We start from the raw sequence: 14,764 nt of genomic DNA on the forward strand, positions 1-14,764 counted from the left end.
AGAAGGTTCACACTGTGGGCGAACAGCGGAAGAAGCGTGCGGAGTTGTTAGAGCTGGCCTGCTGCTGGCGCAGAGAACTCGAGAACCACTTCTTCTCGGTAGCCGACACCTACGCCCTGCCCAAGTTCTGGCAACAACCGCTCGCCAACTTCGACAGACTCATCTTTGTGCTGCAGAGGAAGGTAAAGTCGTGGTAGATCGTTGAAATTGAATGACGAATAATGCAGAATATATCGTTTGAAGAATCTAGCATTTTTCTACTTTTTTTTCTGTCCGAAAAGGACTTCAAGTACCAGAGTTATCAATCAACCAATGAAGAATTGAGGTGTTAAAACTGTTTTTTTTTGTGAACTCATTTTCCAAGATATATCTTAGAATAATTGAACTCTTTCACCAAGTAGGTGTAACAGTTATCATCACTACATAGTTCTAAACGATGTGCCGCGTGCCTGCAAAGCTAATGTGTTACAGCGAAGGGTGGTTATATATATATATATATATATATATATATATATGTATGTATGTATGTATGTATGTATGTATGTATGTATGTATGTATGTATATGTATATATATATGTCAGTCAGTCTATAGAGACTATATAAGGGTGGTTATACCAGCTGTACAAATGCAGAGGCTGGTATTCAAGTGTGTTATGCCAAAGTTATACCAGCTATACAGGTACAGTAAAGTACTTGCCTGTGTCACCAGGTGGAGGAGGCCAAACCCCTACCGGAGGAAATTCTCGCCGCGCCTGCAGTGCAGCGTGAGCTTCGCCAGGTGGCGTTAGAAGTGGACGACATCTTAATTGGGGCCGTGGACACCGACCTCAAGTGTCATCTGTGCCACGAAGTCTTAAACAAGGTGTGTTTTTAACCTTCTCCTAGCCTCTACTAGGCTTCGGGAAGCGGCTGGAAAGAGTAGAAATCTGCCAAATAGAGAGACAGCATACCAGGGGAGTTGGGGGTCAGCCGAGCGGCAAACTGTTCTCCTTGGCATGTTATCTCTCTATTTGGCCGATTTCTACTCTGTCCAGCCGCTTCCCGAAGCCTGGTAGAGGCTAACCTCCCTGCTGCCTAACTCCATAAACAATACAAATTCAGTGCCAAACTGATACCTTAGCAGGATGAAGATTAAAGTAAGAACGGTTGTAGTAATGGCTGTCTTGATAGCTTTTCAGTACCCTGGACAAAGCCTATAGAGTATCATATCTTTACACTACTTCTTCGTATTCAGGTACATCTTGGTTACTTCGGTCACTGAAATTATGAGGAATCAGAGAGAATTTTTATTTCAAGTTTGCTTGTATGTTTAGCTGTTTTGTTGTTGTTATTTTTTTTCATCTAAGATGGAGAAAACGACAATACAGGTTATGATACAATGTCATGTAGTTTCCCAAAGTTTCACTTGCTAAAACTCACAGAAAGGTTGAATACATGAAAAAATGAGAAAGACTGAGGTTGTACAGTCGAAAATTTGGATAAGTCCAATCCTTTGTGTTTAAACTGCAGCTTCGTTGAAAAAAATGAGATTATGCGTCAAACTTGAAAGTCATTTGCTTGTCTTTTTTCTCTTACTTCTCGATCCCGTCAGGCCATGGGGTTGACCGGCTGTGGTCACGTGTTCTGTGCCTCCTGTCTTGACCAATGGCTGACGGAGAAGAGAAAGTTCTGTCCCACTTGTAAGGAACGCGTGAATCCGGAGACAGACCTGCAACCTGTTCTCAGGTACAGGTGTCATCATCTTGTTTAAAGTTAAAACTTTTGAAAATTTTGATCCAACACAGTTAACTTCTCTCATCTAGAGCTTTTGACCAGTCACTCAGGCACTCAGTTGCACTGGACACAGTAAGAATATAGAGGCTGTTTACATCAGGGCCCGTCACTTTTCACTCAGCCGCGACGGGGGCTGACATTGTCTACCCAAATACCTTTGACCCAGTGTTGACGTCACACTTCAAAGAAGCCACGTGACAAGTCTCACTGGGTCAGTCTATTGAGGAAGACCAGAGTGACTGGTCGAAAGCTCTAGGGCAGAGGACTTCTTTGTGTTGGATCTAAAGTTTTAACTTTAAACATGTAACTACCAACACAGATGTGATTCAGTCGAAAATTCCGGTGAGTGAAATTTATGAGTTGGAGAACAGTTTAAATTTTTCATATTGTAATTTACCAACTCAGATGAACTTTCATGCTGACAAACTTATGCCATTGTTCTATCCGGTTATGACACTACAGGTTCACCTGGATGTGGCTGGAGGAGGAACCCCGTCTCAGCGAACCGGGTCAGCTCATCTGTGACGTGTGCAAGATCTCCCTGTGCCACGCATGCGCGCAGAAGACCGCCAGTCTGGAGGCGTTTGTTCGCTGGTTGGAGATTAACAACATGGACCTGGACACGGCTGCGCAGGTCTGTGCCGAGGTGGAGAACATGCGGCTGGCGCAACGCCGCCGGAGGATCAGTATCTAATGTAGCAACGCCGTGGTACATAGCCTCTACCAGGCTTTTCTACGGCATGACTGAGATAACGAGTCACGTACGGTGACTGCTAGCCTCTACCAGGCTTTGGAAAGCTAGCGGCTGGAAAGAGTAGAATTCGGGAGCGGCAAACTGTACTTTTTAATAGGCTAACAATTTCTGCTCTTTCCAGTCGCCTCCCAAAGCCTGGTAGAGGCTAACAGTCAGAGTCATCGTAGATTGTCGGGTTGCTATCAGCTTTAAAACATGTTTTGCTGTAAGCTATTGCTATGTGTTATGAAAATGTTATTGAAAAATTTTTAAGCATACGTTTAAATTGATATTTGGATCCTTCGTGTATTCGTGAGAAGTGATTCGGTCATCACTGTAAAGTATATAGAGGAGGCAGTTTGTACTTTCAAACGTTTTGTAGAATGTGTTGTATTGTTGAATTTCCTATTGTTCTGTACATATAGACCGACTGGGCTTAACTTTTAGTAAAGAAATGTACAAGATACACTATTGATAGGTAGGGAGTAAAAGAATGTATTATCAAATGGCATAGAATAGAAAGTCAAGTTCACTCAAAACTCCTTTTACTGTACAAGCATAATGCTCGCTCTGACTTTTTGATGTCCTTGAGTGTTTTTTTCAATTGAATAAATCAAGTTACAAGATGTGATCAGCAGAATCTTATTTTAATTATGAAAAGAAAACTTGAACATGAACCCACAGTATCACAACTTAATGAATATGCTAATGGTGTATATATAATAGTTAGATGACACTGTAATATCAAGAACTATGTACTGCCCTTTGCAATATCAACCTCACTTCGCAGTTGGCAGTGTTTCTAACCCGTCGTCATCCACGCTTAAAGACTGGAAACTCTCGAAAACTTCGCCGATATCCTGCTCCGGAATCAAGGTTTGGTTTTCTTCCCTTCCACTCTCTGTGACTTCAGTGGGGTCTTCAACAATCTCCGTGTTGTCTTCGATGAGACCCTCGGAATCTTTTCGGGTGCCGTCGACAATCTCCGTGCTATCTTCGTGTTGACCGTCGGAATCTTTTCGGGTGTCGTCGGCAATGTCCGTGACAACTTCGTGTTGATCTTCGGAATCTTTTCGGGTATGGTCGGCAATTTCCGTTATAACTTCGTGTTGACCATTGGAATCTTGTCGGGTGTCGTCGACAATTTCCGTGACATCTTCGTGTTGGCCCTCGGAATCTTTTCGGGCGTCGTCGACAATCTCCGTGGCAACTTCGTGTCTTTCTTTGAGATCTTTTGGCTTCTTCTGGTTCTCTTTTTCCCCTGGTTTCAATCCTTTTTCGTACCAGCGGAATCTAGAAAAATATGCAAGAGATTTAGAGTGATTGATACACTGTACATACAACCCGTCGATAAGTTAAATACAACCCTAGCAAGAGTAATAGGGTACATTCATTATTTACAATGTAGTCGGACTATATCCCAAACTGACAGAGGGACAGCTAGCCATACGAGGGACAGAACAAACCAACGACAGGGATCTTAGACTACCCACGCGCACATATCTTTAACAAAGTACCAGATATGCATACGACTATTCCGAAGAAATACCTTCATTTTGCAATCTTACGACAAATGCGACCGAAAGGATTGAAACTCACGTACCTCCAGACGGGTAGGAAGCGCGTGCCCTTGAGTGCGGTGTTACAGACGGGACACAGCGCCCCCGCGCGGAGGCAGTCGGCAACGCAGCCGGTACACAGCTCATGCCCGCACACCTCGAAAGCAACCGCCTATATAAAAAAAAACGGTGAAGAAACGTTTGTGAAAAATTTCATCAGGTTGTCAAGATATTGTATAAGATATGCCAGAAGTTTCTTTATTCAGTAAATGGTTTACTGCATCTAATAGTGGTCTGCTCTGATAATTCTTACTCAAACACATTCATATACATGTCAGACAGGAGTCTAAATCCCTCCTGCTATAAAATTACAGCATGATGTAACCCAACAGCAGTTGCCATGGTAACAGTCACAACATTGGTTCAGGTCATTGAGGTCACTGTTTGGAGAAGAAGAGGAAGAAACTGAGCAAAAACGACGTTATCCTTCGGTAAACATAAAAAGGACCAACCTCGCTAAACTGCCTGTTGCACTTGGGACACAGCAGATTTCTGCACGCCTTATCAAAGTTCTCGTAACCTTCTTCAAACACTTGCAGAAACGTCTTCTGTGGCGCCAACTTCTTAAGATCCCTTTTCTTCACTTTCTTTCATCTCTGCAGTCCTCTCCCTCAACGCCAAGACGAGCTTGTCGAAGTTGGCCACCTGAGCTTTCCAGCATTTCGGAATCTTGTACTTGTCTGCTACGGCAAAGAACGTCTTGGCGAAACTCTTGCGGCTGAACTCTGTCCAGAGATACAACTCCTCAAGTCGGCACTTCTGTTGACCAAGACTCAGCTTGGTTTCCAAGGGAAACGGGAGAGGGATGTGAGCCCAGAATTCGACACCAGGGACGATGAACAAGGAGAGAGTGTTGAAATCACCAGGGGTGTTCATCTCGAGTTGTGTGTAGCAAGCGTCGAACCAGGCGATGCGAGAAAACAGGTCGGGGAGGGTCTCGAAGAAGTAGTGCCCGAGGTCCGAAGGGTTGACTCCTTTCGGGAGGTGCCTGCCGTATGCACGGACGGTCACTCTGCGCAATATCTCTCTGTTAAACTGCTGTCGACGGATGTTGAGTTTTTCGTGAAGCTTGTCGTCCTCGCCTGTCTTTCTCCCTTCTTTCTCAGGCCCCTGCCATGTGGCGCCAGCTTCAGTTTCATCCGCTGATGTTAACGATTCGCAGACCATCTCGGTAATAGTTGGTCTGCGAATCCTGTAGTCCTGTTCCTTTAGAAATTCTTCCCCGCATTCGTCAATAATGTCGTTCATCCATAACCAGAGTTCCATCTCGTCTTCATGATCAAAGTCGACGACAGTTCTGGAGTCTTCCTTTTTAATCTTTGCGCTCGTTCGCGGGGCACATGCGCCCGCTACGTCGTCTTGGGAAGTGTCACATTTGCCAGAAACTGTTGCCGAGTTCTCAGCATTTGAGTTCTCCGCTACTTTTGGTCTGTTGGGTCTTCCGTGGTGGCTAGTTTCTCTGTATTCACTTGTTCTTGACATTCGCCCACTTTATCGTCTTGGGAAGTGTCACACTTGTCAGAAACAGTTGACAACTTTTCTTTCTGTGATTTTTCTGCTGTCTTCGCTTCTGCTGTGTCTTCCGTGGTGGCTAACTTCTCTGTCTCCGCCTGCTCTTGTCCTGGGTCGGAAGGTACGGGCTTTTCTTCGAGGTTTTGTGTCAATGTTTGGTACTTCTGGATGTGACGCTGCCTTGCTACCATCATCGACGGAATGATCCGCTCCCTCTACACTACTTTCTGCCGACTGACTATCTTCTACAGGCACAGGCGCTGCCAACTCAGTACAGTCCCCAGATCCGGCTTGTTTACTCTCATTAGGACTAACGTTTGGGTACTTATCTTCGGCGTTAGTTGGTGATTCTGTGTCTTCCTTCTTAGCGGAAGCACTCTCTAGACTTTCTCCCAGATCCGGCCGTTCGTCAATGTCTCCGTGCAGTGTCACTGATGTGGTGGTAGACGGCAGGGTCTCCATTTTAGGATCGTGACAACTTTCAGACCTGCTCTACTCCAACAGTAAAGTTTGAATGGATTCTTAGAACTCTGTGGTGCAACTGTGTTCTATATTTTATCCTTACAAAATGGTGCCCCAAAAACGAAGATATACGCCGTTTTCGGTTGCAATACCTTTGAAAAGTGAGGTTTGGTAACTTTGTAACATCATAAACTTGCTAAATATTTGAGCAAAGACTCTTGATTTCTGAAGATAAAACCCCCGTTCGTTAGGATTTGAATTTCCCGCGCAAATGACGTCATGTGTTCGAAGGGAAGAACATAGAACGCCGGTTCGGTTGGTTTCGAACGCGCGTTCGAACGGTCGATTTCCTTCACATTCTATTCACATTTGAAGATCTCAACTGCTGTTTATCTGTCATCCATCACGAAAGTTTCCTTCAAGACCCTGAAAAGGTGAGTTTTTCTCAACTTGGCTGTTTATCTATCACAAACAGGCATCCTTGACTATGTATGGTTATGTATGGAATGGTGAATCTGACACAGGCAACCACAAAGTCCCTGACCGATCTTGTAGTTTTGTTGATCTTTTTGACGCAAGAACGTAACGTCTAATCACCCTACTCATATGTACCATACGGTCATCGATAAAAATAGTCACGGTCATCAATGTTTTGGTTAACTCAATGTTGTATGTTGTTGTCAGTGTTTCCAACATCCTTGCAATATAAGTAATTCTTTAGGAAGTGTTAATCTAAGGTGAGGAGTCGCGATTATATCTCAAGGTCAAACTGTCAACATTGACATCAAACAAAAAAAGTGCTCCTGAAAAAGTCCTGGTATTTCCTCACAAAATGAAAGTTTTTCCCGATATGACATATACATGCATCTTAATTTTTTCTTCTCTTTCCTCAGGCACCATCAGAAGAAAAGATGGCCAGTATGAAAACTGTCGTTGCCTCAGCTTTAGTTTTAGTTCTGATGATTCTGAACCACCAAGGTAGGTTTTTGAGTCTGCCTCAGTTTTCATATGGTCTTTTCGTACGTGTTACCACTGCTTATAGATTGCAAAGATTGTGGGGTCGTGTGGCGTAGCGGCAGCGTGCTCGACTCGTAACCAAAAGCTCCCGGGTTCGAGTCCTGACATGCCACTGCTCTTGTGCCCTTGGGAAAGGCACTTTACATGACTTTCCTCACTTAACTCAAGTGAAAATGAGTATTGTCCTGTCCAGTATTTGTACTCTGTGTTGGTGGCGGTATAAAATAAGTTGATATAACATGAAATGTTGGAAAAAAGACGATTGCAAAGGACTCATTTTGCTCATTTCTGCGTACAGTGGAGGCGCGGAAGTGCTACATCTGTGTGGGTATCTGGGGCTATACCGTGATGGGGAACAGTGACTGTATGTACCCGTACTGGTACAACATGAAGACTTACACCTGTCCCGGAGGAGAACAGTACTGTTACATCAAGTACTCACTCAAGAACCTGGCTGCTGGTGAGAACATCTTTTAAATATATCATTTGTTTTAGTTATACAGAAGAACTGTATTGCAAGACAATTGTATCTGTTACAACATATGATAACATTTTATTCACTTCAGAATTCACCTCAAAACAAGGCTCGTGAGAGCCACTTACATGTTTTGGGTTACAATGATGACTGCGTGGTCAGATATTTGTTCACCTTTGATTTAAACCGTTGGAGGTTGTAATTAGCGGTGAAACATTCACGGGGAAGCTTGTTCCACAGTGAAGTGGTTTACAGTGGTTTGAAGTGGATAACATATACAGAACTAGTAGCTGATAATAATAAAACACTCTAAATTATGACATTATATTGCATCAGGAATGCATTACATTGCAGCGAACTGTATATAAATTTCATGACTGGTTTATAAGGTGGTAAGCCTAGCCTACTCTAAAGAAAAAAATAAAGTTTTGGAAAAAACAACTTGATCTAGTAACCTTTGGGTACTTGTTCAAGGTCTATTTGAAATGTTATATCCATGAAGGTTACACGTCACATCCAGGTAATATTGAGATACATACTATAGACAAGAATATTGTTACTCAAGCAACCGGATAGATTTTCAAAAGCTACCCAGTTGCTTGAGCAACAATTTTTCTTTTGTGTATATTAAAAGTTGTATATGAAAATTTCTCCATCTTTCTCTACAGACAAGGCTGCTGCAGTTGACCGCGGCTGCTCGGCTACCAGCGTGGCTCACACCTGCAGTAAGGGTGATGACGACTTCGAGACGTGCTACAGCACCTGTAACAGCGATGGCTGCAATGGCGCGTCCAAACCGACAGGGGTCCTCGCTGCACTGCTGCCGCTTCTCGTCACTGGGTTGTTCCAAGTTGTCAGGGGGTAGCTTGTCCCGATTTCTAGTCCGAAGTTATATGGGCTTAGTTATATGGGAATGTTTAGATTAAGATGTTTTGATGATATTTTGGACTTGAATAGATCTACCAAAAATCGTTATATTAAGATGTTTTATAATATTTTGGACTTAAATAGATATACAATAACCCGTTGTCAATGTTGTACATGTACGAATATACAATGGAATGGAACTTGTATAATTCTGCCTTGGCTTTGATATTCAGTAAGAATTTAGAGAATTTCAAAGAATTTTAAGAGTACATATTTTGTTTGTTGGTGTTTTGACCAGCAAATGACTATACGAAAGGAATAGATATGTGTTCCTATTGAACAACCAGTTGTTATAAAAATAGTTTTGGTAGAAATGCATGGTTAAATATACAAACTCGTTATTTATATAGAGATGAACGTAATGTGCCCTCTGTATATGAACATAAAAATTCATCTTGCTTCTCAGTTGTAAATATATCTAGCTTGATTTAAAACAATGTGTTACGACAATGTACACATGACTTAGGAATAAATATAGTGTTCTGTGAAGCATATATAGACATTGTGTACTTTCTTATATGAAATATGAATAGACATTATTATAGGAAATATGAAAGGACACCGGACTATAATTCACTCTCAAAATTGAAGAAACAAACTATCTAAAGCATCGCATCATTTGCACACTCCACAAAATGTGACCCCAAAGATACTAGTACAGTAACACCCTCGGAAGACCAGGTGGTGCCGTCGTGTCTGCATTTGCCTGTGGCCAATCTTCGCTCGGGACAAATTACGGACCGTTTTATGTACGCCCATGTCCACATATTCTCATCAACAGCCCAGGGGGAGTTAGGCCACTCTCAACAGCAGGATTCATCTGCAAATTATCTCTCTCCAGAGCTAAACATGACGAAGCTGGTGTGTTACGCCGAAGGGCGGTTATACTGGCTATACAGATACAGAAGCTGGAGGTGTGTTACGCCGAAGGGCGGTTATACCGGCTATACAGATACAGAAGCTGGTGTGTTACGCCGAAGGGCGGTTATACCGGCTATACAGATACAGAAGCTGGTGTGTTACGCAGAAGGACAGTTATACCGGCTATACAGATACAGAAGCTGGTGTGTTACGCCGAAGGGCGGTTATACCGGCTATACAGATACAGATAACCACACAGTCATCCAAAAGAGTAACAAGTACTAGTACAATTCACATACGTTTACTGATCTACCATAGTGCACTTTAACTGCAAAATGCTAGTAAAAATAGAAATGTGCAGATAACACCAGAAAGGTATGACTATTTAAAGCGGGCCCTTGAATGATGTAAAGGTCATCGCATTAATACGTTCCACCCACAATGCATTAGTTATTAATGGAGATATGCGAATGAAAACGTCCTTCAAAAGCTTTCATCAGTCCATGTTCGGTGAACCTGTAACAGAGCTGTGTTCAATAGCGTAATTGCATTAAAAAAACTGATGTACAAGCAAGATATAACACATTACATGCACTTCTATATTAGCCTGGGTGCCATCCCCCGTAGTATTCGCCCGCTCCCTAATGTCGCTAGCTCATCACCAGACGTTACACATGTCATCAAGTCCAGACCCAATGGTAGCTAGCGACATTAGGGAGCAGGCGAATACTATAGGGGAAGGCACCCAGGCTACTTCTATATAGCAACAAATATATTATGACACTAATATACCTTGTAATACACTATGTAATATGGAACGAGAATGTGCTTTAATAATATTTGGGAGAGTTTCTAGTGTTAAGGCATTTTTGTAAGTATGACTCCTGTATGTAAATTGCTATGAATATCGGCACTTTACATGCAATATTTTAATTTCTATTTGTGTAAAACTCAGCCTTGTCCCGAAAATTGCGTACCTACACTAAAATATAGAGGTACAAGAAGGATGTGTATTATACCTACATAAAAAACAAACCATCATACAGGAAGAATAAACGAAAATCTAGAGCAATCTGTCACCCAGACACAACTACGAACGCCACTTAGGCTTGATCAATGTGCACTAGAATTTAGGTCGCGGAAAAAACGTCAATACACAGGGCTCGAAATTAAAGATGGCCCAGTGGCCACTAAAATTTAGGCTATGACAACTAAAAAGACACTTTGAGACATTTTTGAAACAATAGAAATCAAAATAAATCAGAATGCCAGCCCTTCTTTTGTATATCAGGTACATGTCCCGGCTTTTGGATCCGAAAAAGTCCCCCCAAATTTCCTCTCTACTCTGCAATATAGGCAGGGCGCCTGGGAGTGAACATAAGCAAAATAAATCGACTTCAAGCAGAAGCCATATAATGCTTCCCAAAAAACAGGTTGGGACAGTTCATCCTCACTTCGGGACAATTGAAATTTTTGGGACAGTGGTGGAAGAAAAGTTAATTTCGAGGCCTGAATACATATCTGAAGCCGCTATTCATTATCAGATATGGAAACACATATCTTGTCCACATGGCGGCCTCGTTACTCAAGAATTCACCAGCGGAAATGTAGCCAACCAAATCTGTCAGAACTGTCGCCAGCCGGTTCCATCTGATGTAGCAAATATGGTAGCAGATCAAAACAGAGTCGTGCTGTGTAGAGGGAATTGTATCAACTGCGTGCATAAAGCGTTACATATAGTACGGATTAGTTGTGCTTATATAATGGATTTATGTTGTGGAGTTCCATCTTTTAAACGACAGGATGTCTCCAAAAATAACCCAGCTTTCAAATCCCTGATGATCTAGCTAAAAATGATGAATTTATGACCTTGCAATGTAAATAACTAACATATCTCATGAATTATAGAATGTAATAATAATACTCTCCTCAAGAAAAACATACAATAGATTAGCTTATATTTAAATTTGAAATTTATTATAGATAGTATGTTACTGAGTATGTTATAATATTTCATTATATCATATCATATCATAGTATAGTTCGTGTATCCACCCTTGTTGTTTCTTCTTTGCCATACATGATATTGTACCTGTTACAGTTGTTGAGCACTAAAGTTGATATAATTGCATACTACATGTTCACAAGTAGATCGCTATATGCCAACGCAGTGCCTGAGTGTTAGTTAGCTGGGGAATTGGCGAATGCTGTTGCGATGACAAGGTTCATATTCCGACCATGTGAATTCTGGGTTAATGGTATTCACATAGCTCAGGGGAGCTCGAGGTGGGGTAAGGGGATGGCAAGGGACAAACCAGAAATAATGATGGAGGAGTCACAAATAAGGGACCGACCGTGAATGAATGGGGGGTCACACACGTGCATGTACGTACATACACACACATACACATACACACGCTCAGACACACACGTACATATAGACACACACATAGACACACACACACACACACAACACACACACACACACACACACACACACACACACACACACACACACACACACACACACACACACATGCACGCACATACACACACACACACACGATATCCCCTATCTACATTATGCTACAGCGTAAGGCTATGACATATGTGGTGAAGACATCCAAATCTCGAGCTCATCCCACAGGGCGTCCACTTCACAACCCCGTGTTGTACCACGAGTCAGACCGCCCTTATAACATCTACATAGCAGAGGAGGAATTATCCAAACCTAAACGGAAAACCGATAGCAGAACACTTGGATCACGAACTCAGCACGTGCTTCATATTTAACACGCTGGAAGATTCCCGCAAGGCACAGTTAAAGCATCTTAGTGTCAATTTTTTATAAGCGACTTGAGTGCCTAATGACACATATGGATGCACCACGGCACGCATGCATCTATTGCATAAACTGTAGGTGGAACAGTGTTAAGATTTTCTCGAGTAATGTAAATAGATTGGCAATCTTCTATATTCAAATCATCATCTGCAAATCTTCAATATAGAAAATTAAGGTATATTTTCGAGGTAATTATACTAATAGTAAATTTTGAATTGAAAGTTATGGACTTAACATTCTCACATTGGATTAGCGGCCGGTGTCAACTCTGAAATATGGCGTTTTGCTGGGGGCATGTAACATCTGTGTCCATAATATCACCATAGTCCATAATATCGCCACCTTGAGAAACAGTGTGCTTTAAGATATTTTTACAGCAACATACTTTTGGTATGCACTCCTTCACACATCAAATGTACATACCAAGGGTATGTTGCAGTAAAAATATCTTTAAGCACACTATTTCTCAAGGTGGCGATATTATGGACCATAGTGATATTATGGACACAGATGTTATAAGTTTATCAGAAAAAAAAGCATCTGATTCCAAAGCCACCATTGCCTTTAAAATTACTTTGTCGTCTAGTAACGAATTCCGCCGTACTGGCCCTAAATCACATTTCAGATTTTGTTACCAAATCAGGGGACAAAACGCGAATACCTTCTTGTGATAGTCCTTCCAACAAGCGTTCCGAAAATGTATGATAACCATGTTGAGTGAGTTCGTAGCTTTGACCTTTCAAGAATTGCAACTTAGATGAAATGAAACGAAGCAAATTTACCGAAACCCGGTTACATGTTATATTTCACCCCTGCCCCCAGTCCTTTTGAAGAATTGCTGATTTCATTTAATTTGTAGATGACATTACGTGGAGCGACGTTCTATGACGTTCGCATTGACAGTGTTCAGTGACTTCGCTACATTTGAATCAACCCTTGTCACTTTAGATGTAGCAAGTCATCTACCATGTTTCAAAGGACGCATGGTTGGCTTTTTGATATATACACTGTGAAGTTTCGTTTGAATGATATGCTTATCTAGTTATGGTATCTGTGGTTCTGTCTTTCTGTTTTGGGACATTATTTTCAATGTCAACCAGATTTTGCTTTTTTAATGTCGTTTCAGATTTAACATGACGAGAATTAATTCATATACACAACCAAGTCGTACTGACAGATTTCATACTTTGAATTTCTCTGGCCGGATATATCTTTCCACAGCACAGTACGTGGAAGGTCCTCCAAAAATTCATTAAGTTCATCCAGTTCTTCCCTTCCCAATGGTAAACTCAGCACTATCTATCACGATTCACAACTATATAGTGAATCGAAGATTTTAGACTCTCGGAAATTCCAAAAATAATTCAAGTTCACCCCATTTCCTGTGTCTGACACAGACACACAAACCCACAGCTCAGCCAGCCAAAATTGTACTTCCGTACTGACGTTTCAGACATGATTCTAACTTATTAATGACCCTACTATGAATTATTTATGTTATTGTAAACAAGCATCAGAATTCAGCCTTGTACGTTACGGCTGCCAGTCATGCGTTTAACCAATAAACATTATAACAAACAAACAAACAAACATTTCTAGAATCAGTTTAAGTATAATTGAGAGCACGCAAATATCACTTCAAAATAACGAAACCTAATCTGTAAGCAGATCTTTCGGTGGCCGCAAAATACTGTACTAGTACCAACTTGGCCAGGCAGTATCCATTGGCCAGGCAGTATCCATTAGCCAGGCAGTATCCATTGGCCAGGCAGTATCCATTAGCCAGGCAGTATCCATTGGCCAGGCAGTATCCATTGGCCAGGCAGTATCCATTGGCCAGGCAGTATCCATTGGCCAGGCAGTATCCATTGGCCAGGCAGTATTGGCCTTCGAATTCGGTGGCTAATGGACACTCCTCTGGCCAATGGATAATGCCTTGCCACTGTATGATCTTTGGTATTAAACGAAACCAGCATTTTTTTTTTGTGTGTAAATCACCACCCCCACTTATTACCAATGGCACAGTCCATGACGTCACGGCGCTCCAAACGACCTATCAACGAATTCAAAAATTCACGCGGCTGTGCTGTGCGTAAGGGCTGCTGACGTCACAGCAACGGAAGAGCTCCAGCCACGTTTTTGCTTAGAAGCTGTTGTCGTGTGAGGAATCGCCTGTGTTGGCTCTGCCGGTAAGAGCTTCTTTCTGTCCCTAGAAATATTTGCTTCGCTATTCACTTAAGGGTGGGGTATGTTAGCCTCCATAGCATGCCAAAAACTGGATGTTTTGGGGCGTCTTCAGGGTCTTTGGGAGCTTTTATGTGCTATTTTCTGATCGTATATAGACAATATAGCCAGCCTGGTTGAATTACCATTGTTTTTTGACTGGGCTAATCAGAAATAAGCCGAAGACCACCAGACTTCCAGTTCTATAAGCCTGCTACGGAGGCTAGGGGTATGTGATGATATGTGAAGAAAGCGTATCTCTGAGAAGAGATATGTTGAATGATTTCGTCGGTAGAATCATACTAGAAGCTGCGCTTGG

General features: G+C 42.1%; 2 protein-coding genes and 1 pseudogene across 2 annotated transcripts in view; 2 read left to right on the forward strand and 1 right to left on the reverse strand.

Annotated features, from left to right (window-relative positions):
• Positions 1-2,482, forward strand: part of LOC109481412 — a 5,770-nt gene extending 3,288 nt beyond the window's left edge. Inside the window, exons 5-8 of the mRNA XM_019783966.1 lie at positions 3-182; positions 711-863; positions 1,593-1,726; positions 2,237-2,482. Coding sequence (XP_019639525.1) covers positions 3-182; positions 711-863; positions 1,593-1,726; positions 2,237-2,468 — 699 coding nt within the window. The 3' untranslated portion in view covers positions 2,469-2,482. The remainder of the gene's footprint in view (positions 1-2; positions 183-710; positions 864-1,592; positions 1,727-2,236) is intronic.
• Positions 2,483-3,286: 804 nt separating this feature from the next.
• Positions 3,287-6,134, reverse strand: LOC109481407 (annotated as a pseudogene).
• Positions 6,135-6,445: 311 nt separating this feature from the next.
• LOC109481408 lies at positions 6,446-9,013 on the forward strand. The gene is made up of 4 exons (XM_019783963.1): positions 6,446-6,534; positions 6,994-7,078; positions 7,416-7,577; positions 8,261-9,013. The coding sequence occupies exons 2-4, from the start codon at positions 7,012-7,014 to the stop codon at positions 8,455-8,457; spliced, it is 426 nt and encodes a 141-aa protein (XP_019639522.1). The 5' UTR covers positions 6,446-6,534; positions 6,994-7,011; the 3' UTR covers positions 8,458-9,013.
• Positions 9,014-14,764: the final 5,751 nt, after the last annotated feature.

This window comes from Branchiostoma belcheri, unplaced genomic scaffold (genome assembly GCF_001625305.1).
Source record: "Branchiostoma belcheri isolate BF01 breed outbred unplaced genomic scaffold, Haploidv18h27 scaffold55, whole genome shotgun sequence".
Taxonomy (NCBI): domain Eukaryota; kingdom Metazoa; phylum Chordata; class Leptocardii; order Amphioxiformes; family Branchiostomatidae; genus Branchiostoma; species Branchiostoma belcheri.